Source organism: Callithrix jacchus, chromosome 16 (assembly GCF_049354715.1).
Source record: "Callithrix jacchus isolate 240 chromosome 16, calJac240_pri, whole genome shotgun sequence".
Lineage (NCBI taxonomy): Eukaryota > Metazoa > Chordata > Mammalia > Primates > Cebidae > Callithrix > Callithrix jacchus.
Window position 1 is genome coordinate 95,337,209 of NC_133517.1, and position 27,173 is coordinate 95,364,381.

At 39.8% G+C, this 27,173-nt stretch overlaps 1 protein-coding gene across 4 annotated transcripts in view; it reads right to left on the minus strand.

Moving 5' to 3' along the window:
• The window catches only part of GRHL2 (grainyhead like transcription factor 2), a 180,347-nt gene that overhangs the window by 26,654 nt on the left and 126,520 nt on the right, over positions 1-27,173 (minus strand). For all 4 annotated transcript variants that reach the window (XM_054246362.2, XM_035276693.3, XM_008983395.5 and 1 more), the window contains exons 9-12: positions 24,014-24,172; positions 12,868-12,955; positions 12,218-12,357; positions 7,357-7,388 (exon numbers count right to left, since the gene is read on the minus strand). In XM_054246362.2, the coding sequence (XP_054102337.2) occupies positions 7,357-7,388; positions 12,218-12,357; positions 12,868-12,955; positions 24,014-24,172 (419 nt within the window). The remainder of the gene's footprint in view (positions 1-7,356; positions 7,389-12,217; positions 12,358-12,867; positions 12,956-24,013; positions 24,173-27,173) is intronic.

Below are 27,173 nucleotides of genomic sequence, written 5' to 3' on the forward strand. Positions count from 1 at the left end.
AATAAGACATCAGATATTACAAAGCACATATCGCCTCAGTCACTGAAGTCTTATGAGCACCGGAGAGCTGGCCGTGGCAAGAACTAATTTTACCCACTTCAGTGATGACAAAAGGTACAATGTGTTAAGTGTTAGATGGAGGGCAATGCAAATAATACGTGAAACAGGCTGTTCGGAGAGGCATCTTTGAGGGAGCAACCTCAGGACAAAGCTACTCAATAACCCTGAGATAATGAGGACGGGCATAAGAAATGCTCTTCAGCATCAGCATCCTCTTAATTTATCCCCTAGTAAGTCAAACTATGGAAACAACTGGAGGAGAAACTTAAAACCCGGGTCCCAGCTGAAGGTGCTAACTCATTAAAAGTTTTAGGGCACTGTTCCCTCTGCTTCCCTCTCACTACCTTGTCATAAAAGCAGGCCATGTGACTCTACAGAGGTGACCATGGCCTCAGGGCTAGAAGATTAAAAAATCCCTTCACACGGCAGTCAGTGACCAGTAGGTTAATAACGGGTAAATAGCCTGAAACATCACCAGACACTCGTCAGGCTGTGCGAGGGTTCCTAAGCTAGTGACTTTCCTTTTCACCAAGCAAGATTTATTTATATTTTTCCAGTTCTGCTGACTTTTGATAGCACCCTGTTCTGAACCATGACAAACTCTACCAATAAAATAACATCTTGGATAAACACATTTCTTTTGGGAGTTCAAAAACGTTTTTTCACACTTTCAAATCTGTAAACTCAGTAGGAGTGAATAAGTTTGCGTGGCTCAAATTCAACTGTTTCATTTATTTTCAAAGAAGGCAAGAAAAGAAGGGCGATATGAGCGCCTCATTTAACAAATGAAAAAAGCAAATTTCAGGTTCCCCAGTGCCCAGTCCAACTGCAGCTCGCCGTCTGTATCTGTGGTTTCCACATCCATGGCTTCAACCAACCACAATAAGAAATATTCAGAAAAAATTTGCATCTGTACTGGACATGTACAGACTTTTTTCCCTATCCTTAGTCCCAAAACAATACAATAGATCAATTACTTACATAAAATTTGCATAGGATTAGGCATTATAAATAATTTAGAGATTATTTAAGGGAGGATGTGTGTCGGTCATATGCAAATACTATGCCATTTTATACCAGAGACTTTTCAGTCTGTGAATTTTGGTATCCGTGGGAGGTCCTAAGGCCAATCTTCCACAGATTCTGAGGGATAAATGTACCACAAAAAGATTGGAGAGCAAGAAAAGAGTGCTTTCTCTGACATCAGTTCCATCTCCCTAGCGCAACGTGGTGGCTACTAGGTAGAATGATTCTAGGCCCAGCAGCACATTCAGCCATGACCTTGGAGGGTCAACTCAGGGAGAGCAAGACCCTAAGACATGAAGGTAGTGTCAAGTTTCATCAGAAAAAACAGTGGGAAGGTGTCAGGTCTGAAGCATGGATCTCTGGCCATTCCTGTGAAAGGCAACGTTGCATCCTGCCTGCCAGACGCAGCTTCACTAGGCATTGTTTGCCTACTGAGGAGGTGCCCAAGAAGAGTACAGAGTGGGGTTGCAGGCACCACAGAGACGTAGTTTGCCTATTTCTCAACTCTGCTTGTGGCCTATGTATGCTGCTTTCATGAATGCCCTGTCTAAATGGAAGTCCCTTGCCCATGTTATCCTCAGAAAAAAGGTCATCTTCTATTCAAATCTGCACAAAGTCTCTCACATTATAAAGTAGGATCTGAATGAATTTATTTTCAACAAATTACTCTTTGGGGAAGAACTTATCCCAAAATGATTTTAATCAATCCTAGTTTAGGATATTTAATGAAAACCATTTGAGCTGTCAGTAAAAAAAAAAAAAAAAAAAAAAAAAAACACACACAGCACAGATTTAGTAACTATTATTGAAAGATGAGCTCAAAATTGCAAGTCATAAATAACAAGGTCAGTAGGCCCCAGAGGAATCATTTTCAAAGATAATACAGATATTTCTGTTTCCTGCTAAAATGTTATTGCTTGTGGCAGAGCAATGTTCTAGCCAAAATGACTTGAAAAACTGTCAAAAATTTTTTATATCTCATTGGAGATTTAAATCTCATTGGAGAACTGCTGATGAGAGAGCTGGAACCTGAGGAGCTGAAATCTCGGCGAGAACTGCAGAGAGGTGAGCTGATCATCAGTGACCACTTCTCCTCTCAAAGCATTTGCCAATCCCTGGTGGGGCGTAGTGAATGATAAGCCCGCCAGAGGCTCAGACCTAAGAGCAAGGACGCTTTCATAGCTTTTGACAATCTCATAGCATTTGAGAAACAAGAACTGGGGCTTAGGATTACAAAGGTACCCAGAATTTACGTCAAACTTCCAGAGAGAAGGGAGGTACAGAGAAGTGAGCCAGATACTCTGTAGTATTACTGTTAAGGTATTTGCCAAGTTCTTAAGATGCATGGGACAACAGAAGTTTTGCAAAAGCCCTTGAAAAATCACTGAAGAGGTTTTGGCAGTTTCACTATCCTGCGGAATCAGCAATTAGGTATCAGGCCCCCCACCAAAAAAAAAAAAGGCCTATAGTGAGTCCCTCATAACTACAACCTAGGATGAGCCAGAGGTAGCCTGAGGCTAATACACCTGCAACCCAGGTGTGTGTCAGCTCTGTCTCTGACTCATTTATGGGGATGAGCACCCACTGAGGCAGTATGGCCTTGATAAGAAAGGAATATCATTATATATAAGCTCCATAATTTTTATATACATTGTTCACCATTGAATCAATATTTATCAAGCAGACAATAAACACGACCAAAGGAAAAACAGATGGTAAAAACAGGTCCACATATAATATTTCAGGTAAAAAGTAACTTCGGTGATGAGAAAGGACCTGATGTTGAAGAGGAATTATGAAGAATTTCAATAAGTGTGTTTCATAAAATATGATAGCTATTTCTAAATTATATAGTCTGTTTTTCTTTAAATGTATGTGTAATTAAATTAACAGAGCAAGTATCAGCAAGTCATTGACTCTTTTGGCTATAAAGATGTACCTATTCAGGTTGGCCCCAAAACTTTATGTTTTCATTTTCTTCTTGGGAAACTGCGGAAATTGCCCAATATTCTTAATCACTTTATATTCAGGTATATTTGGTAATGCGTAACACATCACCTCCCACATTTCATGATTTGCTTGGCATCTCTGACAACCTTATTAAAGAAAAGCACTTGATTCTGTGGAAAATCGTTCCTTTAAGAGAAATAGTACAGGACTCTAGAAAAATTTTATTTTGTAATCCCACAAAAACTGATAATAAACACAGAGTGATGACTTTTTAGATTTAACATCATGTTGATTAAATGCACTCACTGTTGACTGGTTAATAATTTCTGACTTCCCCAAAGGCAACAAATTCTAGCCAAAATGTGTGCTTCCATGGAAGATGAGCAGGATCTTGTTCTATTCTCAACAACGCTTTGGTCAAACTCATGGTTTGGTCTGGCAGTGTCAACAGGACCTCTATCCTGCAGGAGAGGCAGGGCTTCTGCTGCAGACACTCAGAGCCTTATGAGTGAAGCCAACTCTCTGAATGGTGTGAGACCAACCTGGAGGGGTGCATGCTATTTGCATATCAACTTGCATATTATTTCAGGGGCGATTAAAGCCTGCCCCTCTTTCTCTATAAGAGACATCCATAAATTTCACATTAAGGGACCATCCTCTACAGAAAATTATTTCTGTTTGGCTTATTCTTTCTTTTCATCTCTATCTCCCTCTCTTCTGTTTCTCAATTAAGTATCATTTTTTTCATGGTCTGAATAGAAATCCTTTTTTTTTTTTTTTTTGTAGAGATGGGGTTTCACCATGTTGACCAGGATGGTCTTAATCTCTTGACTTGGTGATCCACCCGCCTCAGCCTCCCAAAGTGCTGGGATTACAGGCATGAGCCACCACGCCCGGCCTGAATAGGAATCTTAACAATAACAATAGCTATGATTTTTAAAAAAATCAAATTCCATGTGTTAGGACATTTTATATATTAATGCTTATAATAACGCTAGCAGTGGGGTATTATTATCCTGCTATTTTTAGATGAGAAAACTGAGGCTCTAAAAGATTGTTATTTTAAGTTAAGATTCAAGATCAAAACTAGATTCTAATTGTGGCTGACTGGCACGATATTTTTTAACACTCCAGGTGATTCGATTGTGCAGCAAGAGACCTGCTGTTGAGAACTGCCGTCCAAAAGACTGCGTGTCTATAACTGCTGTCTCCCCTGCCCACCAGACCAGTCATAGAGAGAAGTCAACAAATCTGCATGATTGTGGGGTTGCCAGGAGACAGGCTCTTGTGTTATATCCTCAGTCTGGTCATTGTGTGAGTGATGCTTTTAAGCGCTCATTTGCATACTTGAACATTAATGTGAGTATTTATCCATGTGTCAGTAAGAGGTAAGAACATGGCCAATGAGTAGGCCTGATGAAAGTTATACAGTTGCCAACCGGCACTCCTTAGGACTAGGTGACCACATATGGTGGCCTCAGATCTGGTCCGCTCTGCCAGATACACGCATCTGGACTTGTACAATCTGGGTCCTACATTCCACAGAATGAACAAAGGATGTGCCTTTGTCAAGGCTAGAAAGCTATCTCAGTGAGGGCCTGTCTCTCAATACCTGCTTTGTAGCCACAGGTCGAGAATTAAGAGGGCTAGACAACAGGGCATCATGGCTAAAAGCCAGTGATGGGAAATGCAGCGAGACCCAGGTTTAAATCCTGCCTCCATCACTTATCAGCTGTGTGTCTTTGAAAAGGCCTCCTAATCTTTTGAAGCCTGTTTCCTCATTATAAAATGGGAGTAATGGGAAATCTGGGAGAATTCAATGATATCATGCATAAAGCACTTAGCACAGTACCTAGCCAAGGTATCCAGTAACGTTAATTATCACTTTTGTACACCACAGTACCCACACACCTACCATGTCTTAATACTCAGACTCTGACACTGTTCATATTGCTCAGTCAAACTCTAGTTAGATGTGTAAGAGCAAACGATGCAGGCCTTGGGTGTCATGGTTATAAAATAACACAGGGTGAGCCAACACGGAGAAGCCAAACCAATGGAGCTGCAAGTAGGTCAATGGCCATCTAACTGCACTCAGCTTGCAAGGAAGGATGGTTTGAGGTGAGACAGATTTACAACTGAGGCCTGCCTATCAAGGCACATTCAGGATCTCAGGTCCTTCTCAGTCATAAAACTAAGTTTTCCCACGAGAACAATAGCATGCTAGTGGTAGATGGAATCTTCAAGATCGTATGCAAGATCCTCAATGTCAATTAAGGAAACCAAAGCCCAGAGATCAAGGAGCTGGCCCAAGGCTTCACACTGGTCAGCAGCAGCCCAGGAGGAGATCTTGGGCTTCCTGAGCTCAGAGTCAATGTTGTTTCTGGGACACCACATTGTGCCTCATTAAATGTGGGAATTACTGATTAGAATTGACAGTGTTAGTCATTTCTGTTCATTCCAACCACTGGGAATATATTATCTATGTGCCAAGATAGAAAGAACAGTCTAATTAATATTTAGAAAATTTAGAACTCAGAATTTAGAGGTTAAATCCTGGATGAGGTTCTGCTCCTAACTAGCCAGGGCATCATTTGACTCCTTTGAGATTTTCTACCTTTTAGGGTAGAAGGTGGCAAACATTTTCCATAAAGGGGCAGGCAATAAACATTTAGACTTTGCAGGCCATACGGTCTCTGTTGTCACTACTCAGCAAAGGGGCCGCAGAGAATACATAAATGAATTGACACAGCTGTGTTCCAGGAGCACTTTACTTAAGGACACTTGGCTTTTATTTAATTTTCACATGCCAAGCAATATTATTCTCCTTTTGAATTCTTTTCAAACATTGAAAAATGTGAAAACCATTTGTAGCTTGCAGACTATACTAAAATAGGCAGCGGCCCCAATTTCGTCCTGTGGCTATAGTTTGCCAACCTCTGCTCTAGGAATAAACTCAGCAATATCTGCTCCATTTAGCCAAGCATGAAATGTTTTGCAAGTAAATACATTAATTATTTAAGAATAGGAAAGCCCTGGTTTGATTGTAGTTTGAAGAGAAAAGATCTAAAGATTTTAGTGACACATATGTAATGTAACCAAGAACATAAGGTAGCTCTTGAAAATGCAGCTAGTTCTAGATTACTTTGCGTATAAAATAGCATCCAGGTCCTAAGAAGGAATCTCCCAATATAACCTGCAACTGGTGTGGTTCAGAACATATATTTATTCTGACACAGCCAATTTTAAGGAGACTACTAACAAATTTAGTAGTATAAGTTGGAGAGAAATTAAGATGTTGAGAAGTAAAACTATATTTTACCAAGAACAGTTGTAGGGAGGAAGGTGATGTTTGAATGACATGGGAAGACGAGACTTACCCAGAGAGCACAACTAAGGCCAATGGGTAGAAGTCAAAAGAACGCAGACATCTGCTCAACAGACAAAATAACTCCCTAGGAACTGGAATTGTCCAACAGTGTCATGAGCTATCTCACACCCAGTGAACTCTCCATCACTGGGAATTTTCAAGTAGAACATGCTGGCTGCTCATCAAAGAGGTGGTATAGCTGTTACCATCATCTGCAAGAAGAGGTCAGCTAAATGACCTTAAGGTTTCTTTTTGGCCCAAAAATTCTGAGTCTACAAAATGAGTTAGTGAATAGAAAGCACTTTGAAGACCTGGCTCCTCCTAAAAGCCTGCAGAACCACATTCAGGTGTGTATCTTAGGCAAAGATGGAGAACATCTCCCATCACTCTTATGCAGACATGATGTGGAGGAATTGAGAGTTTCTGTGACTGTCTCTTGTTTATAGTTGAAAAGGTTCTCAGTCCAATTGGTCTTCAAACCTGCCTCACCTGCCAGGCTAACTTCTCAGGGAGAGACTTTGAGATTTGTGCGTGCAGCCCAGGCAGTACTGGAAGCAGGGTAGGCTGTCATCTTTGACTCTTGCCTCAAGCTCAACTTGATCTTGTGTTGGGGCTGAACAATTGGTAAAAAGGACGATCAAGAAGATTTCAGCAACTGGATTATTAATGAAAGGATGGAATGGAAGAGATGAGGCCCTTAGAAAAACGGCTAGTTATTCAAAGAGGTGGGTCGTAAGCAGGAGCAGGTGGGGAAAGAGTCCTGAAAGTACAAAGCTATTCATTCCTCCAGCCCCCAGCCTACCTCCCAGATGGTCCCCAGAATCAAGCATCGCTCAGCTCTGAGCCCTGAGGGGAGAGGACAGTTTTACTTCCTACCTAGAGTTACCCCGTGCTGGAAGTGCCATTACCACTGACTTGAGGTGTTGAAATGAAAGAACTGAGCGTCTTACCCTTCTCGTTCATCATCTGTGTTGTAATACACCTGTGGAACAAAACAACAGGCTTTACTGTAGGTCAGAGACACGAAATGGAAAAATACCACCTGAGGCACAGACTGGCCTAAGGCATGAACTGTTTCTCAAAAAGGCAAATACTAACTTTTTAAAGGATACTTTGTTGTGTGTGTGTGTGTGTATTTCTAAGGAAATGCATTTTTAACCTCCTTATAATCTCCGTGGGGTTAATGTTTAGATTTTAGTGAAATACAATTGGAAATCTGATTATTTCTAGCTAAAGTCGGTCTGGTTAGATTAACTCTGGCATTAAGCCAAATCTTATTCTTGACATTAAGGAGACATTTTGGTGGGATCTAAAATCCACTGTTTACAAAGGCTCTGGCTTTGTAGGGTGGGTCCTTTTCCTGCTCCCATGTAGTGCAGTGTCTGGAGTCGACTTGCCTGTGGACCATGTGGGGGATGGAGAGTGGGGTAAGAGAGCAGCATGACAGTAACTAGGCCTGTCTACTTACTCCCCAAAGGGACCCAGGTTATCCTGGCATCCTGGAACCAAAGAAATTTAGGAGTCAACAGTCTTCAGGCCGGGAAAGGTCATTTAGCTCTGGAAGGTGTTCCTGGCCAGAAGGAAGATCTCCAAAGACAGACTAGGGAGTTGGCATGGCAGAAGGCAGAATCAGATTAAAGAAATTACAAAGCATTCCTATTACTTTATAGAACCATGGGAGAAATCCAGAGGGTATCTGCTATGTATGTATGTCCTCATAGCCCCATTATTTGTAAACATTAATTGTGGGCCTTCTTTCAGCTTTATCTGTGTGTGTGTCAAGACTGTTGTGTTTGGGTGAAGAATAATACCTGAGTTAGGATCACACATTTGCATATTAACTCAAAAGTAGCCTCTGATGCTAGTACATCTAGTCACTATCCCTGCCCCAGCCTTGGAGAGAAACAGCTATGCCTAGACGAACAACCTCCCCACAAACCTTCTCAAAGGCTCTTGGCAGTTCCTGGGATGCTGCAAACCTAGACCTGGTTATAAAACAAGACTGGTTACTTGGGACTCTGAGAATGAGTCATTCTAGTCATTAGCTCAGATTTCTACAGGAATTTTTCCTCTTAATTTTTTAATGGCTAGTATTGTACTGTATACTTAGTTTCTTCTTAAACCGAAAACAATGGCGGTAAGTTTTTTCTCCCCACCTCGTCTCAGCATGGCATTCAGAGCATCTGTCATTGAGATGTACTAGGAATAGGACTGCCTAATTTCACAAATATGGAGTAACCTACCGAAGTGAAGGAGGCTGGGGGCATTCCACCAGCCACACAACTGGATTGTTTTGAAAAAGTTCCCCATGTTGGCTTGTGTTTTACTGCTTTCTTTAAACGTGACATAGTGCATCTGTCTGGCCTGACTCCTGCCCTCTGCCAAGTTGGTTGGTGCCTCAAAGATGGAAGCAGCCTTCTCTTAGGTGTCTTCCCACCCTCCTGAATGGCCTGTACTTCACTGTCCCTATCGCTGTCTCTTCTTTGTCATTTCTCCTCCTAACCCATAAGGACTGACGATTTCTTCCTTGTCAGCTGTTGGGTCCATTGCCCTAACTTAATTTTTAGAGCATGTTTTCCAAACTTTAGAGGGTATAAAACTATCTGGAAACTTTATCATAAACAAAAATTCCTGGAACTCACTTGGGTAATTTTAATTCAAAAGATCAAGGATGGAACTCAGGAATCCAAATCCTTACCAAGAACCCCTATGATGGGGGAAGTTTGTTTACAACAACAGCGCAAGAGATGCTTTTGGAGCATGTGAGGGAGGAGAAGAGTCCTCCTTGGGGACAAGCCTCCTTTGGGGAAGGCTGATGCCTGCAAAGTAGATATTATCTAAAACGATGATGCCTCTGCATCCCACCAGTTTTTCCCAACGTCATGCAATCACGTGACCTTTAAAAGCATCCAGAAATAAATAGCCTAAATATCAGGGACTCAATATCAGGTGAGTAAAACTGAAGGGCTCCACAGAGCCTGCATATTGGATTTATTCCTTCATATTAGTTTCGATAAGTATCTGAAAAATATTTCAATCCATATGTGAATCAATAAGATAACAGGAAAGTTAGGGGGGCATGTGGACTGACAGTGAAAAAACCCATTCCCCAAGTCATGTCCTTGAGTGAACAAGGTCGGCTGCCCTGTAGTTTTCGTATAGCTCGCAGGTGCCTCACTGGCCATGAGAACTGCAGGACTGCTGGCCCTGCAGTTGGGCACAGCTGCAATGCAGCTGATTTTAGCAAGTCTCAGGACCGCAGTGGTTTCTGAGATACACACCAGTCCTTGAGTCTCTCTTGCTCCCCTTTATCTTTCTATCCCCTTAAGGGAAACCAGTCATATCCTTTGACCTGCCACTGAGAGCTCTTGTTTTACAGGTCAAAGTTGGCCAGTCTCTGCCCCATCCCCAAATCTAAGGCCATGGCACTGCCTCTTCCCTCCTGTTTCTGGAAGGATCTCCCAGGCATCTATCTTTTTTTGAGAAAACGCAGTCTTAAAGTCCCTAGCCAGCCACTGTCCAAGCTCCTTTCCTTCAGCTAAGTTAGCTGATCGACCACAGCATAGTCACAGGTTATTCTAGAGACAGTTGAGGGTGTTCCTTTGTTTCCAGAAGCTCAGAGCAGGCTCCTTCACTGACCCCTCATCTCCAAATCCAAGGCCATGGAAGAAGCCAGAGAGCTCTGAGGAAGGCCTACAGATATACAGGGGGGATATACAAGCAGGATATACAGGGGGGATATACAAGCAGGATACACAGGGGGGCACTGATTGGGCTGCCTGGCAACTGCTGAAACCAACAGATTGTAAAGTCTGCACTTTCCTTCTGATTCCACCTCAGGCTGACAGCTGGGCTCATGACACCCAGGCTCATGACATTCAGGGGACAAGACAGGTCAGTGGACTGACAGTCAGGAGCAGCCAGATAGGGCCACTTTTCCTCTTAAGATTAATTTACACTTTGTATATTTTGGAGAAATCTTGCCAAAAGAACTGGTCAGGTTGTCAGCTTTGACATGGAACTGAAGCCAGAGTCATGACAATAAACCAAACAATAAGAACAATTTAACTCAATTATCCCTTCTGGAAGGTGTGCAAACCTAGCTCCATAATATCCCATGGGGCACAGACAGTGCAGACACAAATCACCACCATGGTCTTGGGAATTAAAAAATAATAAATAAGTGCTGGCATGCTTATCTTGATAAATTACAAAATTCTTTCTCCCTACTTTGTGTCCTTGTTCTTATCCATCGAGTAAGACAGGATGAAAATGTTAAATTGGCTTTTAATGTTTTTTTGTTTGTTTGCTTTGCTTGTGAGATGGAATCTTGCTCTGTCGCCAGGTTGGAGTGTAGTGGCATGATCTCGGCTCACTATAACCTCCGCTTTCCAGGTTCAAGCGATTCTCCTGCCTCAGACTCCCAAGTAGTTGGGACTACAGGCATGCGCCACCACACCCAGCTAATTTTTGTACTTATAGTAGAGACAGGGTTTCACTATGTTGGCCTGGATGGTCTCTATCTCCTGACCTTGATTCACCCACCTCCGCCTCCCAAAGTGCTGGGATTATACCACACCCAGCCATTGTGTTTTAAGAAACAACTATAGGCATTTTATTCCCATGTCGGGTCATGAATAACAACAAAAAAGCTGTGGTCGTAGAACTGCTTTGTCTCATGAATATAATGAAAGAACACACTGAATACTGGGGACAAAATACATGCAAAAAAGAAAGTAAAACCAATAGTGATTTCTTTTAATGCTAAGGTCAATTCAAATGAGTGTTTGCATGCTTAGAATGGAAGAAAAACTTAAATGTGTCAGTATGCCTTTATATCTCAAAACAGATGTTTCCTTAAAGGACTTTGGGTTTACAAGAAAAGTAATGGATACAAAAATTCATTAAAACCCAATTGGTTTGGTAAAAAATAATTCTGGCTAATGCTAAGGAAATAATTATTTTTTCTTCTTTCATATAATTTTTATTTATCACATAACAGAAATAATACTAAAAAGAAAAATCAGCCATATCTCATAACCCTGTAAAAAGGGTTGCAATTTTTCTTGCTCCTTTCAAATTCAGTTATATATTTGGGATGATAATATAAACACAAATTGCTATTCTACATTTTCTTCCCACTGAACATTATCATAACGAGGTCCCACGTTGCTATGTAGTTTCCATAATTAAAATTTTAGTGACCGCATAATATTCCATCAACTTGCTACCGTAATGAGTTAATTATTGGACATTTATGTCAGTTTGGGATCTTTCGTTTCACCTGTAGATATAACTAGAAGAGTGGAAATGTTTTAAAGGGATATTGTCTACAACCTTATTTTTCTTTTGATGTGAAATGATTTACCTATTAAATGGGAACTCTTTATTTACTAAGTGAAAATTTGTTGATGGAGTTTTATTTAAGCTGAGACTTTCCCCTTGGGCAACTTTATGAAGTTTTAGGTGCAGTTCAATTTCCCAACATTAGGTGGAGCTCTATTGCATCAGGATAATCCCAGCCACCACAAAGCTGTCAGAACACAACAGGTTATCAGCCTTCTTACTTTCTTCGTCTTCCACTCTTTGTCAAGACTTCACTAATATCAGCTTACTCTCCTCTCCGACTTAGTTTCCTCTCCTGAGACATTCCTTTCCATAAAAATGCATTTACTAGAGGGAATGACAGTGACTTGTTCTCTAGTAAATGGAAGGTAAGTTATTTTTGAGGTCAACACTGTCTGCTTCTTTTCTAAGGCCCTACCTGCCCTGTGGATGGATGGGAGGTGGACATTAGCTGGTAGGTCATACCTGTCCGGTCCTCTGCAGGTTTGCAAAGTGAACATCAGGTATGAAGAGAACTGGCTGGGAGTGGAGATCAGGCATGGTTTTGAAGTAGGTGATGTCACTCTTCTTCTGTAAAGGGATGGCGGCCAACTTCCCATCAGAGGCTGGATGGGATCACAAAACTCATAAATGACAGAGTAATGGATGACTAAGAACTCTCAACTCTAGGTCCTAGTCTTAAAGTCCATGATATTCTCCTCTGAAGCTTTCTGAATACCACAGACATGAATACACTTTAGCATCCCCCACTACCCCATTCCCAGCAAAACCGACAGGAGCGTGGACTTCAACTGAACACTCCTGAGGTGAAGCATGGGGTCCCTCACACCCTTCTCTCCCTTTATGCACCCAAGATTCCTGTCTGCAGGAGGAGGATGTTGGTCTCCATGTTATTACAAAGTCCTTCCTAGCTCAAACACACTGTGCTCATGTGATTCTATTTGCTTTTCACAGGGGTAATCAATCACCTGTCTCCACGGCCAGGGGAAAGCAAGCCATGCCTTGTATGTATGTAGCTATATCAGCAACCCACGTCTTCCACCGATTCCCCCAGTGGACACAGCCCGCATTGAGTCTACCCTGTAGAAAGCAACATTAGTCTCAGTGAAACTCACAGCTGTTGCATTGAGTTTGGGAAGTCTGGCCTTTCCCTTTCTTCCTGTTCTGCTTTCTCTCTTCATCTCGGATTTTTCTTTCTGCTCCCTGATAGGAAAAAAGAAAAAACAAATAGACAATGCCAGGCATATTAGCAGAGCATGCAAAAGTCATGTCACACACAAGTCATGAGGATATGAAACAATACAGCAGTGGAGGAAACCAGGCAGCCCCATTTCCATTCCTCTGGCAAGGTTGAGCTTTGGCCCTGAAAGCCACGACCACTCATAAGTCTATACCACATTTGTGACCCGTGAGGGATCCTGCCTCTCCTGGATTTTCTCTCCTTTTTTGGTATCTTTCCTATTTAAAGAAATTCAGTTTAGAATCCATATGGAAAGAATCAGCCCAGTGCCCTGACCCAGTGAAACCCATTAAGTAACTTTAGTGATTATAATAAAATGACAGAAGATGAAGCACTGACCGATTAAATGTATTCCTAGGCATGAAGAGGGCTTTAAATGTGAATTCCCTATAAAAGGTTTCCTTTGCTTTCCTTTTAAACTACAAAAAATTATTATAGTGGTGGAAATGAAAGAAGCCATCAGGAAACCACACAAGATGTAGGACCACTTTGTACACATAAGTATAATTTTTGTTTTGGTTTCAATATTTCCATATGTTCTTAGAGATGGTGCTCATTCAACCAAACAAAAATGTTTAGTCTATTCAACTCCTTTTTGCTCCTCTGGTTTTCCAGCTTGGCTTTTTCATGGGTTCCTCTTGCTAAATTGCCAAATCGCATCCTACTTAACCAATTGACCATCACCTTGTATCTCTTTACTTCATTGCCTATGATGATGCTCTATCTTATCTCTTGGCTTATTTCTCTGTACAAGCTCTGCTAACTCATTTTATTCTCCTTGTCCCCCAAATACAGACATTCCAGCATGGGGTCCTTTACCTTGCTTTACCTTGCTTTATTTCCACTCTTGCCATGGAAAAGTTAATCTGCATCTTTGTTTTCACAAGGCATTAGGCAGGTGACACTCTGATCCACATCTCCAACCTAAACTCCTTCCCTAAGTTTCAGATTCACATTTGCAGTTCTTGCCCATTGTGGTGGCATATTTAGGGAGCAGCAATGCACAGACCAGTCAGCAACCTTTCACCCTTCAGAAATTGTCCCCACATCATCATGTATAAAACAGGTAAGATTTAACAATATAAAAATGTAATCCTTCTGTATGCAAATCAATTAAGAGACAAAGGACAAGTTGGTGAAAATACTTGCAATAAAATAACAAATAAAATGTCAAATCCTTAACATATAAATAATGATTCAAATTTTAAAAACAGCTAACATACTAAAAGAAAAATGGACAAGAGTCATGAAATAGGCAATTCACAGAAAAAGACACACAAATGGTTTGACTTATATAAAACAATGAGACATATTTTTTGCTTATCAAATGGGCTTTTGTAGAAAAGCAGATTCCCAGTTCTGGCCAATATGATGCCATGACACAATGAGAATTTGTGGTCAATGAAAGTTCCACAGAAGTGAGGGTTTATGGCTTTCAAACTAATTTTTAGAGAATGAGTAATAACAGCTAACTCTGTGCCAGGGAATTTCTAAGAGCTTTACATAATGGAATTGAAATAGCTTCACATTTTAACCAGATAATTTAAATATACATTTTTATATTTTAAAAACTACCAAATGGGATCATTATTTTACTTACTACCAAAGGGGGTAATTTTATAGTGCTTCATTTGAAATTTTGAATTGTCATTGACACTCGTAGATCATGGAAACTCACAGCAAGTGGGGCATAAAATATAAAACAATCTGCTTGGGAAGTCTCTTCATGATGTATAAAGGTTTTGCACAGTTTCTGTGCTAGAAAACATGTTTTCAAAAAATGAAGTGTTAAATGCGCAGATACAATCTTCAACTGGATGTGAAAGATGAGAGTAAATGGGCTCTTCAAAATAGTAGAGTCTGTAAGATAAACTATTTTTTATTGGGTCCATGAAAGGCATTTTTCTATGTGTTTGGAGCCCTGTATGATGTAACATTTAATCTAAATAAAATTTAGATATTTGTTAACCTGTATAAATCACAGCTGCCTGAAGAAGCACCCCAAGTTGGGTCAAAGAATTTGATTTCTGAGTTAATGTTTTATTTTGTGCTATTTATGAGGAAGGGGATAAGAATGAATCTGTTTCAAGATTTATATACAGGCATACCTCAGAGATACTGTGGGTTCAGTTCCAGACCCCCATAATAAACCAAACATTGAAATAAAGAGTCACACATTTTGTTTCCCAGTGCATAGAGAGGTTATATTTGCACTATACTATATCAAGTGTGCAATAGCATTATGTCTAAAAAACGTATATATTTTTAAAAAATACTTAAGAAAAGACACACTGAGGCTTTAGCAAATTGTAATACTTTTGCTAATAGATGGTCTTATCTCGATGTTGATAGCTGCTGATTCATCAGGGTGAGGGTTGCTGAAGGCTGGGGTGATATAGGAATTTCTTACAATAAGACAAAAATGAAGTTTGATGCATCAATCAACTCTTCCTTTCAGGAAAGATTTCTCTGTAACATGTGATGCTGTTTGATAGCACTTTGCCCACAGTAAGACTTCTTTCCAAATCAGAACCAATCCTCCAAAGCCCTGCTGCTGCTTTATCAACTAAGTTTATGTAATATTCTAAATTCTTTGTTATCATTCCAACAATGTTCATGGGCTGTTCACCAGTAGTAGACTCTGTCTCACTTTTTTGCTCATCTGTAAGATGCAACTCCACATATGTTCAAGTTTTCATATGAGACTGCAGCAATTCAATCACATCTTTAGGCTCCACTTCCAGTTCTAGTCTTGCTATTTCCATCACATCTGCAGTTACTTCCTCTACTGAAGTATTGAACACCTCAAAGTCATCCATGTGGCTGGAATCAACTTCTTCCAAACTCTTGTTAATGTGAATATTTTTACCTCCTCCCACATGAATCGTGAATGTTTTTAATGGCATCTGAAATGGGGAATTCTTTCCAAAAAGCTTTCAATTTCTTTTGCCCAGATCCATCAGAGGAATCACCATCTACAGCAGCAACAGCCTTATCAAACATATTTCTTAAATAATAAGACTGGAAAATCAAAATTACTCCTTGATCCATGAGCTGCAGAATGGACGTTGCTGTGTTCACAGGCATGAAAACAAGACTAATCTTTTTGTACATCTAACCGGAGCTGTCAATTAGAAGAGATCTTTTTTTTTCCTGAGCAGTAGGTCTCAACAGTGGGCTTAAAATTAAGCCCACTGAAAACACATCAGCTGTCATCCAGGCTTTGTTGTTTTACAAAGCACAAGCAGACTAGATACAGCAAGATTCTTAAGGAACCTAGGATTTTTGAAATGGTAAATGAACACTGACCTCAACTTAAAGACAGCAGCTGCATTAACCCCTAACAGAAAGTCATCCTCTCCTTTGAAGCTTCCAAGTCAGGAATTGACTTGTCTCTAGCTATGAAAGTCCTCGGTGACAATGCCCAATAGGAGACGGTTTCTTCCACTATGAAAATCTGTTGTTTAGCATAGCCACCTTCATCAACCATCTTAGTTACATCCTCTGCATAACTGCTGCAGCTTGTACATCAGCACTTGCTGTTTAATCTTGCACATTTATGTTACGGAGATGATCTCTTTGCCTGAATCTCATGAAGTGATCTCTGCTAGCTTCAAACTTTTCGTCTGCAGTTTCCTCATCTCTCTCAGCCTTCATAGAGTTGAAAAGAGTTAGGGCCGTGCTCTGGATTAGTCTTTGGCCTAAGGGAATGTTGCGGCTGGTTTAATCTTCTATCCGCAACTTTCTCCACAACAGCAATAGGGCTATTTTACTTGCTTATCATTTGTGTGTTCACTGGAGTAGCACTTTTCATTTCCTTTAAGCACTTTTCCTTTGCATTCACAACTTGGCTAAGTGTTACAAGAGGCCCAGCTCTTGGTCTGTGTCAGCTTTTGACGTGCCTTCCTCCCTAAACTTAATCATTTCTAGCTTTTGATTAAAGTGAGAGAGATGCAACCTTCCTTTCACTTGAACACTCAGGGGCCATTGCAGTTTTATTAATTGGCTTGGTTTCATATTGTTGTGTCTCAGGCAATAGGAAGACTAAAGGTAGAGAGGGCGAGAGACTGGTGAAGGGCTTCTCAGTTTTTATGCATATTTACAAACATGTTCACACTAATAAGTGGTTTTCCCAAGTCTCTCTTGGAACAATCGGAACAGTACACAACACTGATCAATGAAGTTCACCATCTTACGTGAGTGGAGTTGGGGGTGCTCAAAAACACTTGCAATAGTATCACCAATGGTCACTGATCACAAATTACCATGACAGACATAATAACGATGAAAATGTTTGAACTGTTGAGAATCAACAATGTGACACAGAGACATGAAGTGAAGCATAATAAAGCAAAGCACAATAAAATGAAGTTAGCCTGTATGTTCAATGTAGATTTTTAGAAAAATCACTTGCTTATTATTTTTCAGGCATTCTTTTATATGCCAAACCCAAGGGATTAACATAAAACATAGAGTATCTATAAAGCAGATGGTGGCCCTTCTGCAAAAGAAATTTACTGCCCAGAATGCCCAGCTATCAGCATGACAAAACGATTTTGATAGTATCTACTCTTGAGAACCACAATTCTTATTTCTAGAATAAAGCTTCCGATTTCACAGTGACCCCGGGAAGCTTCAATACATTCAGTGAAGGTGGAGAAAACATCCCTTGAGCAAGACCTTCCAAATATGCCACCTCTTATATGATTCTTTGTGACCTAAGGCTTTTAGAAAATATTCCTTCTATTCTTATTAAAGTCGACTTCTTCCAGAAGAGTATAATTCGCTACAAATACCAAATTTATCATTTGAAAATAGTTCCCTCCATGTAAATATTCACTATAGAGTGTTAAATTTGGAAAATACATCTGAAAAATTCCTGCCTATATTGTGATCATTTTTGCTGCCACTTGAGAGGTGATGGCTGTCTTTGTTTTTTATTTAACACTTAAGTTGTTCGTCTTACATTTATTTTAAGAAAATGTGGCTTTATTTCTCAGTTTTTCCATAATATGTAGCTATCGTTTGCAGTAATACAAAATCTTCACGAAAGATTGCAAAAGTATTTAATGTTAGCATAAAGATACACACATAGGTATCTATACAGCTATATAAACAGATCCTGAATTTTTAAAATGTATTAAGACATACATCCTAGTAGAAGTATCTTAATACCAAGAATGGTTAGGGAAACCCTTTCTTTATTTTCATCTGTAGTCTCACAGGTGTATCAATTAGAAGTCAAGCTGGAGAGCTGTAAATAGTGCAGAATTCCATCTTTGAAAACTGTAGACTGTGATGAGAAAATTTATGGTTTTAAAATGGAATAGCTCTCAGCTCTTTTGCCTGAAGGGATAATTCAAATTGGGCATTTGTATTTACACATCCATTTGAAAGGTACAAATATTAAACTTTTCTTTTTTTAATCTCTCAGGAATTAGTTTTACCTGGATTTTGAAATTAAAGCTGCAAATATGATGACAAATTACAGCAAAAGATTTGGGGTCTAGTTTGTTAAAGAAATTGACAGTAATTACGATGAATCTACCCTGCAGGACCCATGAGATTTCTTCCTTACGAGTTTCCTGACACCACCCCCCGCCCCCTAACCTTAACATCATGATGTGTGACTACCTGCCAGAACTTCTGGACACCACCACTGACTTGGAATAAATGCTTATTACCATGTACCCAGCATTCTCCAACCACTTTCTTTTATTTAGTCCTGAAATTTACTAGACTGATAGGTAAAACAGGAGCTATTAGAAATGCCACCTACTTTCTGATTGGCAAGTTGTTTGTTCACATAGTCTTCCCATTTTTCATGCGTATTTACAAACATGTTCACACAAATAAGTGGTTCTCCCAACCGTTTATTTCCTTGTCACAGATTACCCTCTTAGCATGACTTCAGGAAAAAACTGCTTTGGAAAAACCCATATAATCCTCTTTTTAGGCCTCTCCCTTTTAGAGATTAAAATAACTGAATGAAAATGTATAAAAATATTTTCAAACAAAAGGTATAATCAATCAATAATTTTATTTGCCCTCTTAGCATCTTAGAGTCCCTCTCATTCTAGGACATGGGTGAACAACAATAGAACATTCTCCATGCATCTGCAGGCTTTTATTCTTTCTTTTTCTTATTACTTATTGCAATAACACTATAACATAGAATAATTTTAGGAGAATCCTTAACCCTTTCTCTCACTTTTAATTCCAACTGCCAAAGTGAAAACGAATGGATTGCCAGATTCCTCTAATTCTTCCCCCTCTTTCTCCTCATCTCTGACTTTGTTCTTTATTTCTAAGAAGGGGATTCATAGAGGGGGATTCTACAATCTCCCCTGGAATATCTGAAATAAAGTAAGGGAATTCAAATTATTTAAATGCTTTGTTATTTATGCTTTTAAAATATCTCTTATACATTGTTTGAAAATGTTTCTTAATATTTAATATTGCTGAATTAAAGATAGAAGCTGATTTGTTTTGTTTTGTTTTGTTTTTAAAGGCTACTTTGGCTCTTTGTTGAGATTTTGAATTGCCAGTTGTCATTTCAGTATTTTTTGTATAAAGTTATTTATCAATTCCAGAAGAATGAGTTTGAAATCAGGCCTAGATTTGCATCTAACTCCTCTGCATTCTCCCTGTGTGTCTCTGGGGAAATTACTCATGCTGTCTGTACCTTTGATATTTCACCATTTCTACACAACTAAGTCTATTGATTTAACAGGCTTCTAGAAATTGTCACAGAAACCTCCCTGCTGTCCTGGAAACTGTCCTACTGATTGTTGTGTCATGGAAACTGTCCTACTATGTACTGTGAACTGTTCTATTGTGTACTGTCCTACTGTGTACTGTGTACTGTGAACTGTCGTACTATATACTGTGTACTGTCCTAAACTGTCCTACTGTATACTGTCCTACTGTGTACTATGTATTGTGAACTGTCCTACTGTGAACTATCCTGCTGTGTGCTTACTGTATACTGTCCTACTGTGTACTGTGCTCTGTCCTACTGTGTACTATGAGCTGTCCTACTATGTACTGTGAACTGTCTTACGGTGCACTGTCCTACTGTGTACTATAAGCTGTCCTACTGTGTACTGTGTATTGTGAATTTTCCTACTGTGAACTGTCCTACTGTGTACTGTGTATTGTGAATTTTCCTACTGTGAACTGTCCTACTGTGTACTGTGCATGAGCTGTCCTACTATGTACTGTGAACTGTCTTACGGTGCACTGTCCTACTGTATACTATGAACTGTCCTACTGTGTACTGTGTATTGTGAATTTTCCTACTGTGAACTGTCCTACTGTGTACTGTGCATGAGCTGTCCTACTATGTACTGTGAACTGTCTTACGGTGCACTGTCCTACTGTGTACTATGAACTGTCCTACTGTGTACTGTGTATTGTGAATTTTCCTACTGTGAACTGTCCTACTGTGTACTGTTCTATTGTCCTACCAGTGTCATGGAAACTGTCCTATTGATTGTTGTGCTGCTGTGATAGCTGGATGATTGGCATTAACTGAAATTGTCATGGCCCATCTCTGCTTCCTCCTGCCACTGCTGTCTGCTCACTGGAGCCTACTTCTCTCAATGCTCTGTTATTGCTAAACCAGAAGTCTCAGGAATGTTAACAGCATATAGACCTTTAATACAACTGACTGCAGCACCTTTAAGAGTGATGGGCTGAATTAACAGCATCTGCAGTGACCTGGATACGACTGGAGATTATTGTTCTAAGTGACGCAACTCAGGAATGGAAAACCAAACATCACATGTTCTCACTGATATGTGGGAGCTAAGCTATGAGGACGCAAAGGCATAAGAATGATACAGTGGACTTCGGGGGATTCTGGGGAAAAGTGGGAGGGGGGCAAGGGATAAAAGACTACACATATGGTACAGTGTGTACTGCTCAGGTGATGGGCACACCAGAACCTCACAAATCACCACTAAAGAACTTACTTATGTAACCAAACACTACCTGTACCCCAGTAACTTATGGAAAAATAATTTTTAAAAAAGAGTGATGGGCAATAGTGAACTGGCTGCTAATATCATCTCTCCCTTCCTCTCTCTCCCCAGCATCTGATATGAAGTAGTATCCTTTCATTTACAATGAATATCTATAAGCGGTTAGTCAACTTACTTTATTTTTTATATACCCTCCTTTCTATCCTTCCCAATTTTAAAATAATTGTACAATGTCTACCTTATCAGAATATACTGTCACACTCTGCCATCATTAGGAATGAGATCTACAGGCAAACAGATCCTGAATGCTCACCACCAGTCATTTTATCAGTGTCTTTACAGTAATATTGCTTGTCTAAAGTTTATTCACCACTGGAGTCTCTAAGAAGAAATATTCTCGGATTCAGGGAGTTTGTTATTTTATTTTGTTGTGCCTGTGTTTCTCTTTATGCTTCAAAGTCAATTTGGCTGCGTATAAACTTCTTGGCTCATATTTTCTTTACTTCGTTACCTTAAATAACATTGTCTTCTGACAAGGTATTGCTGTTTAAAAGTTTGATAATCAAATTTGCCTTATAAGTAATTTAATATTTATTTTATTTACTGAGATGCCCAAATTATATTATTTTCTTTTTTCAAAAGTCCAATAACTTAACTATTTGGTATTGGTTATACTGGATCAATTTTCCCAAGTGGGTGGTGGGCTGTTTAAATACATACATTTTCTGTTTAAAGTTTTCCTTAGAGCATATGTATTTAAATGCATAAAGCATATGTATTTTTATTATTCCACCCTCCCACTTTTTTTTCTCAAAGATTTATTATATGTATGCTGAATTCTTTTTTTAAAGATAGGGTCTCACTCTGTCACCCAGGCTAGAGCATAGTTCACTGCAACCTCAAACTCCTGGACTCAAAAATCATCCTGCCTCAGCCTCCTGGGTACCTAGGACTACAGACAAGCATCACTGAACTTGGGTAATGTTTACACTTTTCTGTAGAGATGAGGGTCTTGCTTTGTTGCCTAAGCTGGCCTCAAACTCCTGGACTCATGTGATTCTTCCACCTTGGCCTCCCAAAGTGCCGGGATTACAGGTGTGAGCCATGCACCTGGCCTATATCACATCTTCTTTACCTTTCATCTATATCTGTATTTTATCTCACACCTCTTTCTTCATTTCCTCTGATTTAAAACATTTTGTTGTTTTCCAGCTTGTTTTCTTAAAGTATTATCTTTTAGATTTATTTGCTCTGTACTGCTTCTAGCATAGTTTTTTATTTCTAATATATTTTAATCCTTTATTTCTAAATTCCACGAGTTCCATCTCATCTCCTTTCAAGTCATTCTATTTTTTCTACACATCTCAAGCTGAATTTTTCAAATTGTGATTCGTGTTGATCTTCAAACTTTCATTATTTCTTTAATTTCATTTAGCTTATTTTGAAATATCAGGCTACAGTTTTCACTTGTTTTGTAGGCCTTTTTGATAGGCATTCATTATTCATAGGGAAGTCAGTCTGATCTTAATCTCTTTTCTCATGAAACATTCTTTAGGATTTAATTGCTTTTTCTTTTCTGTTGGTCATTTTCAAGTGAAATGAGTGAGCCAGGATTTCCTCTAGCTTCATGCTCCCAGGCTTCCCATCTGCTGTGTTCAAACAGCGATGCACAAATAGTCAGATTTTTCTGAGCTCTGCCTACTCTGTACTTCGTCCCATCTTCACCTTCACTTTTATTTTGACCCCCTCCTTCCTTGTCACCGCTTTTTTTCCAACTCAGCTTGGACTTTACTCTGAGCACTTTTTTGTTTCCAGAGCAGGGTTTTGCCTTAGAAAGCAACTTTGGTTTCTAACTTCTCAGAGTTCATAGAGCTCATAACATTTCAGTGCTCAGTCCCCTGCACTCACCAGCAAATGCAAATCCACTAGATCTGTTCCCTCCCACCTGAGTCTCACCTGCCATCCTGAGACACCCACTTCACTTTCCAGTGAGTATTTTGGACAATTTTCAATTTTGTAGGTTTTCTGTTATTTGGCTATCAAGTGGCCCCATTACTTTCCCTCACAAATGCTGATATCACACAGGTTTTGAAACTGTTGATGCTTGGTCCTATTCATATTTGGGATTTGTGAAGATCTCTTGTCACCTAATCTTGGGGTTTTAAGTTTTGCTTTGCAGATTTTTTTACTCTTTTGGGGTGGCATTCAGGGAGATTCAAAGTACATGTTTACTAAGTGCATATGGACTAATGAACTTATTTTATAAGTGCTATTTCCATTCCAAAAAGTCCTAGATAAGGTCCCATTTAACCCATAAAGCAGATGTACCAATATGCTCTGGGACAGGGTCTCCACCCAGTAAAGAGTATTAATCTGTTATTTGAGCTATCTAATTGGATCAAACTTACAGTACAATGTATTATAAAGTTTGTGTGCCCCCAAAGTTAATAAGTTGGACCCTAAATTCCCAATGTAATGGTATTTGGGGGTGAAATATTGGGGAGGTAATTGGGTTTAGATGAGGTCATGAGGATAGAGTATTTATGGTAAAATCAGTGTCCTTAGGAAGAGAGACACCAGAGAGCTGTGCACATGCTCTCTCTATGCCATGTGAGGACACAGTGAGAAGGCAGCTGTCTGCAAGCCAGGAAGAGAGCCCTCACCAGGATCCAAATTAGCTGATGACTTGACCTTGGACTTTCCAGCCTCTAGAACTTTGAGGAATACATTTCAGTTGTTTAAGCCACCCAGTCTATGGTTTTTTGGTATGGCAGCCTGAGCTGACTAAGAAACAGCCAGTCAGTCGTTAAGTTAGTGATAAAAATGATGAACTGAAAAAAAAAAAATACCATTGACTGAAGACTTCCTAGATATGTAGTAGGAACCGAGAATAAAGATTACCACTCCCACTGTGATGGGTTAAGTAACTATTTTGACACCACTGGACAAGTGAAGGTGACAAGGGAGAAATGCCATTAAAAGTAATGTCTAATAGCAAAGATATCTTTATAAAAAAAGACTGTCATCTTTACTCACTTTGTCGCAGAAGACCTTGATCTGGCAATAAGCTCTATGAATGGGTTTATTGCTACGATTGTTATAACTGTATGTGTCAATCTGAATCATCAAAGGCAGTCCTTTCACCCCTTTTTGGGAAGAGAAATCTGTACTCAAGCAATTCACGGTGATGAAAATCTGAGGAAAGGAAAAAGAAAGGTTCACAAGTCACCATAAAAAGAATGTACGACAAACGCATAAACCTTAGACTTTAAGTCAAAACACTAAACAACCCCATAAGGACAACTGAAGAATATTTTGATGTTCTTTTTACATAAAAATATGCTGAGCATAAAACATATCATTTATAATTACACATTATTTTTTAAATCTGCTTTCATGTTTAATCTTGAAACAGACCACTTAAATTACTTTCCTGGAAGCATATCAGCCAAGTCTTACTTATTTTTTAAATATGCACAAGTGGCCTGAGTAAAACACTGTTTCCTCAACACATCAAAGCTGCCACTTTTCATAGTTATAGCAGTTATTCTAATCTGACCTGTGGAATATAAAGAAAAAAATCAGATAGCACCTCCCTTTGCACATTATTGCATTGAAACCTAGTTATTTGTTTACATATCTGTCTTTCTTCCTTGATTATAAAGCATGCAATTTGAGACCACTTATTATTTTTATATTACTGGGACCTAGTGCCTGGAGGAAAATGAGCACTCAATAAACATTAGATGAGTGAATCACTGAGTTTATCTGCAGAAAGCCTACTAAAAGGGGAGTGAAATGCCCCAGGTTTCGGCCCCAGCTGTAACGTCAACCAGCTAAGAAACTTTACTCAAGTCACTTAATGTCTTTCAGATTTCATTTTTCCCTTTAGGATCACTCCCTGCAGGACAAAATATGGATACAAATATACTTCCATGGTAGTGAAAAAGTAAAAGAGGAGCTGGGAAATGTAAGATCTGGAACAGGAGAGGGAAGGTGTAGTGAGGGCATTAACATCCTCACCTCACAGCACAGGGACATCAAGAGACACAAGGGAACCCACATGAATTCCAAAAAATGGAAACTCCAGGAGATTCATAAGATTATAGCGCTTACCAACAAAAGAACTAAAAATAATTTTATTATAAAATATTGGTAAGAAGAGAGGGAGGAGTGTAAATAGCTAAATTCATTTAATATAGTGGATGGCAGACCATTGATACCATTTAAAAGTGATTTATCACGGAGTTGAGGTATAAGTGCAGCACACAGGTTTACGTGGTAACTACACTGATGATTAAGAGGTGGTTTGTGGGGAGATCCAGGCACACTATCTTATACTCTTGGTACTATTTTCACTTGCTGCCACATGTATTCTTTTTATTTAAAATGTATAATTATTCATTGCTTTAAAATTGTACAATTATGTATTCTGAAAACCATGTTATTAGATATACTATTTAACGCTTGTCTTATCTGATCCCCTGCATTTTCCATTCACCTTTAAGCCTTGGACCTGAAGTTCCTCACATCACAGCAACACTATGGAGAGCAGCTTTGGAGGATGCAAAGCCATGAGAAATGGGCTACATATTAAAGGCCTTTCAGCCAGGTGCAGTGGCCCACATCTGTAATCCCAGCACCTTGGGCTACTAAAGCAGGGGGGTTGCCTGAGCTCAGGAGTTTGAAACCAGGATGTACAACATAGTGAGATCTCATGTCTACAAAAAGGTTAAAAATCAGCCGAGTGTGGTGATGCATGCCTGTAGTCCTAGCTATTTGGGAGGCTGAGATGGGAGGATTGCTTGAGCCTGGGAGGTCGAGGCTACAGTGAGCTGAGATCGTGCCACTCCACTCCAGCTTGGGTGACAGAGCGAGATCCTATCTCAAAATAAATGAATAAAATAAAGGCCTTTTGAATTTTTTATCTAACTACTAGAACTGATCTAGTTCATTTCAAACCCAATGCCTGAAGGCTTTTGGCAATCCAGGCATCTCACTTTTAGTGCTACATCTATATAAACCTCATTTTTATTTTATTTTTGAGGTCCTCACCTGGCACTGAGGAATGTCTTAGTAGGGTACCATATCCATAGCAGTCAGGCCAGATGACAGGGCTTACTGACAGGCTGATCACCGCAACCCTGTGCCCCGACCCCTGTGCTCTCACGCTTCCAGCCACTGTCTGAAAACAAGTGCTCAGCAACAATCTAATTCTGCCAACAAATCTAGCAAACTAAGGTACAACACGAGGATCAGCAGTAATAAAACTGTACCGTAGATGGGAGGTCGGGGAAAAAAGAAAAAGGGTACTGATATGGATTCCATGCTAAATGAGTAGATTTTAGCTGCTCTTGCCAAAACAGAAATGGGTTACTATGTGAGATGATGGCTATTAGATGATAAAGTATCTCCAGGTATTCTGTAACATCGTGTTGTATATCTTAAATATATATCATTAAAAGTTGATTTAAAAAAAAAAGATAATCTAACTACCGATACATTCATTTTCTTCATTCATTTCTTTAACTCATGTTTTCAGTCTGTAAACTTCCACACAAGCCCACAATGGGTGAAACACAACATTAGATACCAGGCTTAGAAAAGAGACCAAACCCCTGCTTCAGGGAGCTAACAGTCCAAGAGGGAGACAGAGGAGTGATCCAGCAGTGACCAACGGAGAGTGGTCCTCTGTGTTGTGTATACAGAGAGGCAGGTGTGCACAGAGTCCCCAGGAAGACAAAACAGAGCCCTGGGCCTGGCGAACACTAGTGAAATACAAACCCACACATTCACTGGGCTTAGAGCAGGGGCCTGACAAGGACTGAGAACAGTAAAGAAAAAGTGAGTGACTAAAGATGCAAATGTCAGGTGATTCAGAGGAACTGAGTGATGAAGACTTCTAAGAAAGAACACACAGGCTGGGTGGCTCAGGTCTGTAATCCCAGCGCTCTGAGAGGCAGAGGTGGGTGGATCACTGGAGATCAGGAGTTCAAGACCAGCCTGACCAACATGGTAAAACTTCATCTCTACTAAAAATAAAAATAAAAATTTGCCAGGGTGGTGGAGGGCATCTGTAATCCCAGCTACTCTGGAGGTTGAGGCAGGAGAATCTCTTGAACCTGGGAGGTGAAGGTTGTAGTGAGCCGAGGTCGTGCCATTGCACTCCAGCTGGACAACAAGAGCAAAACTCTGT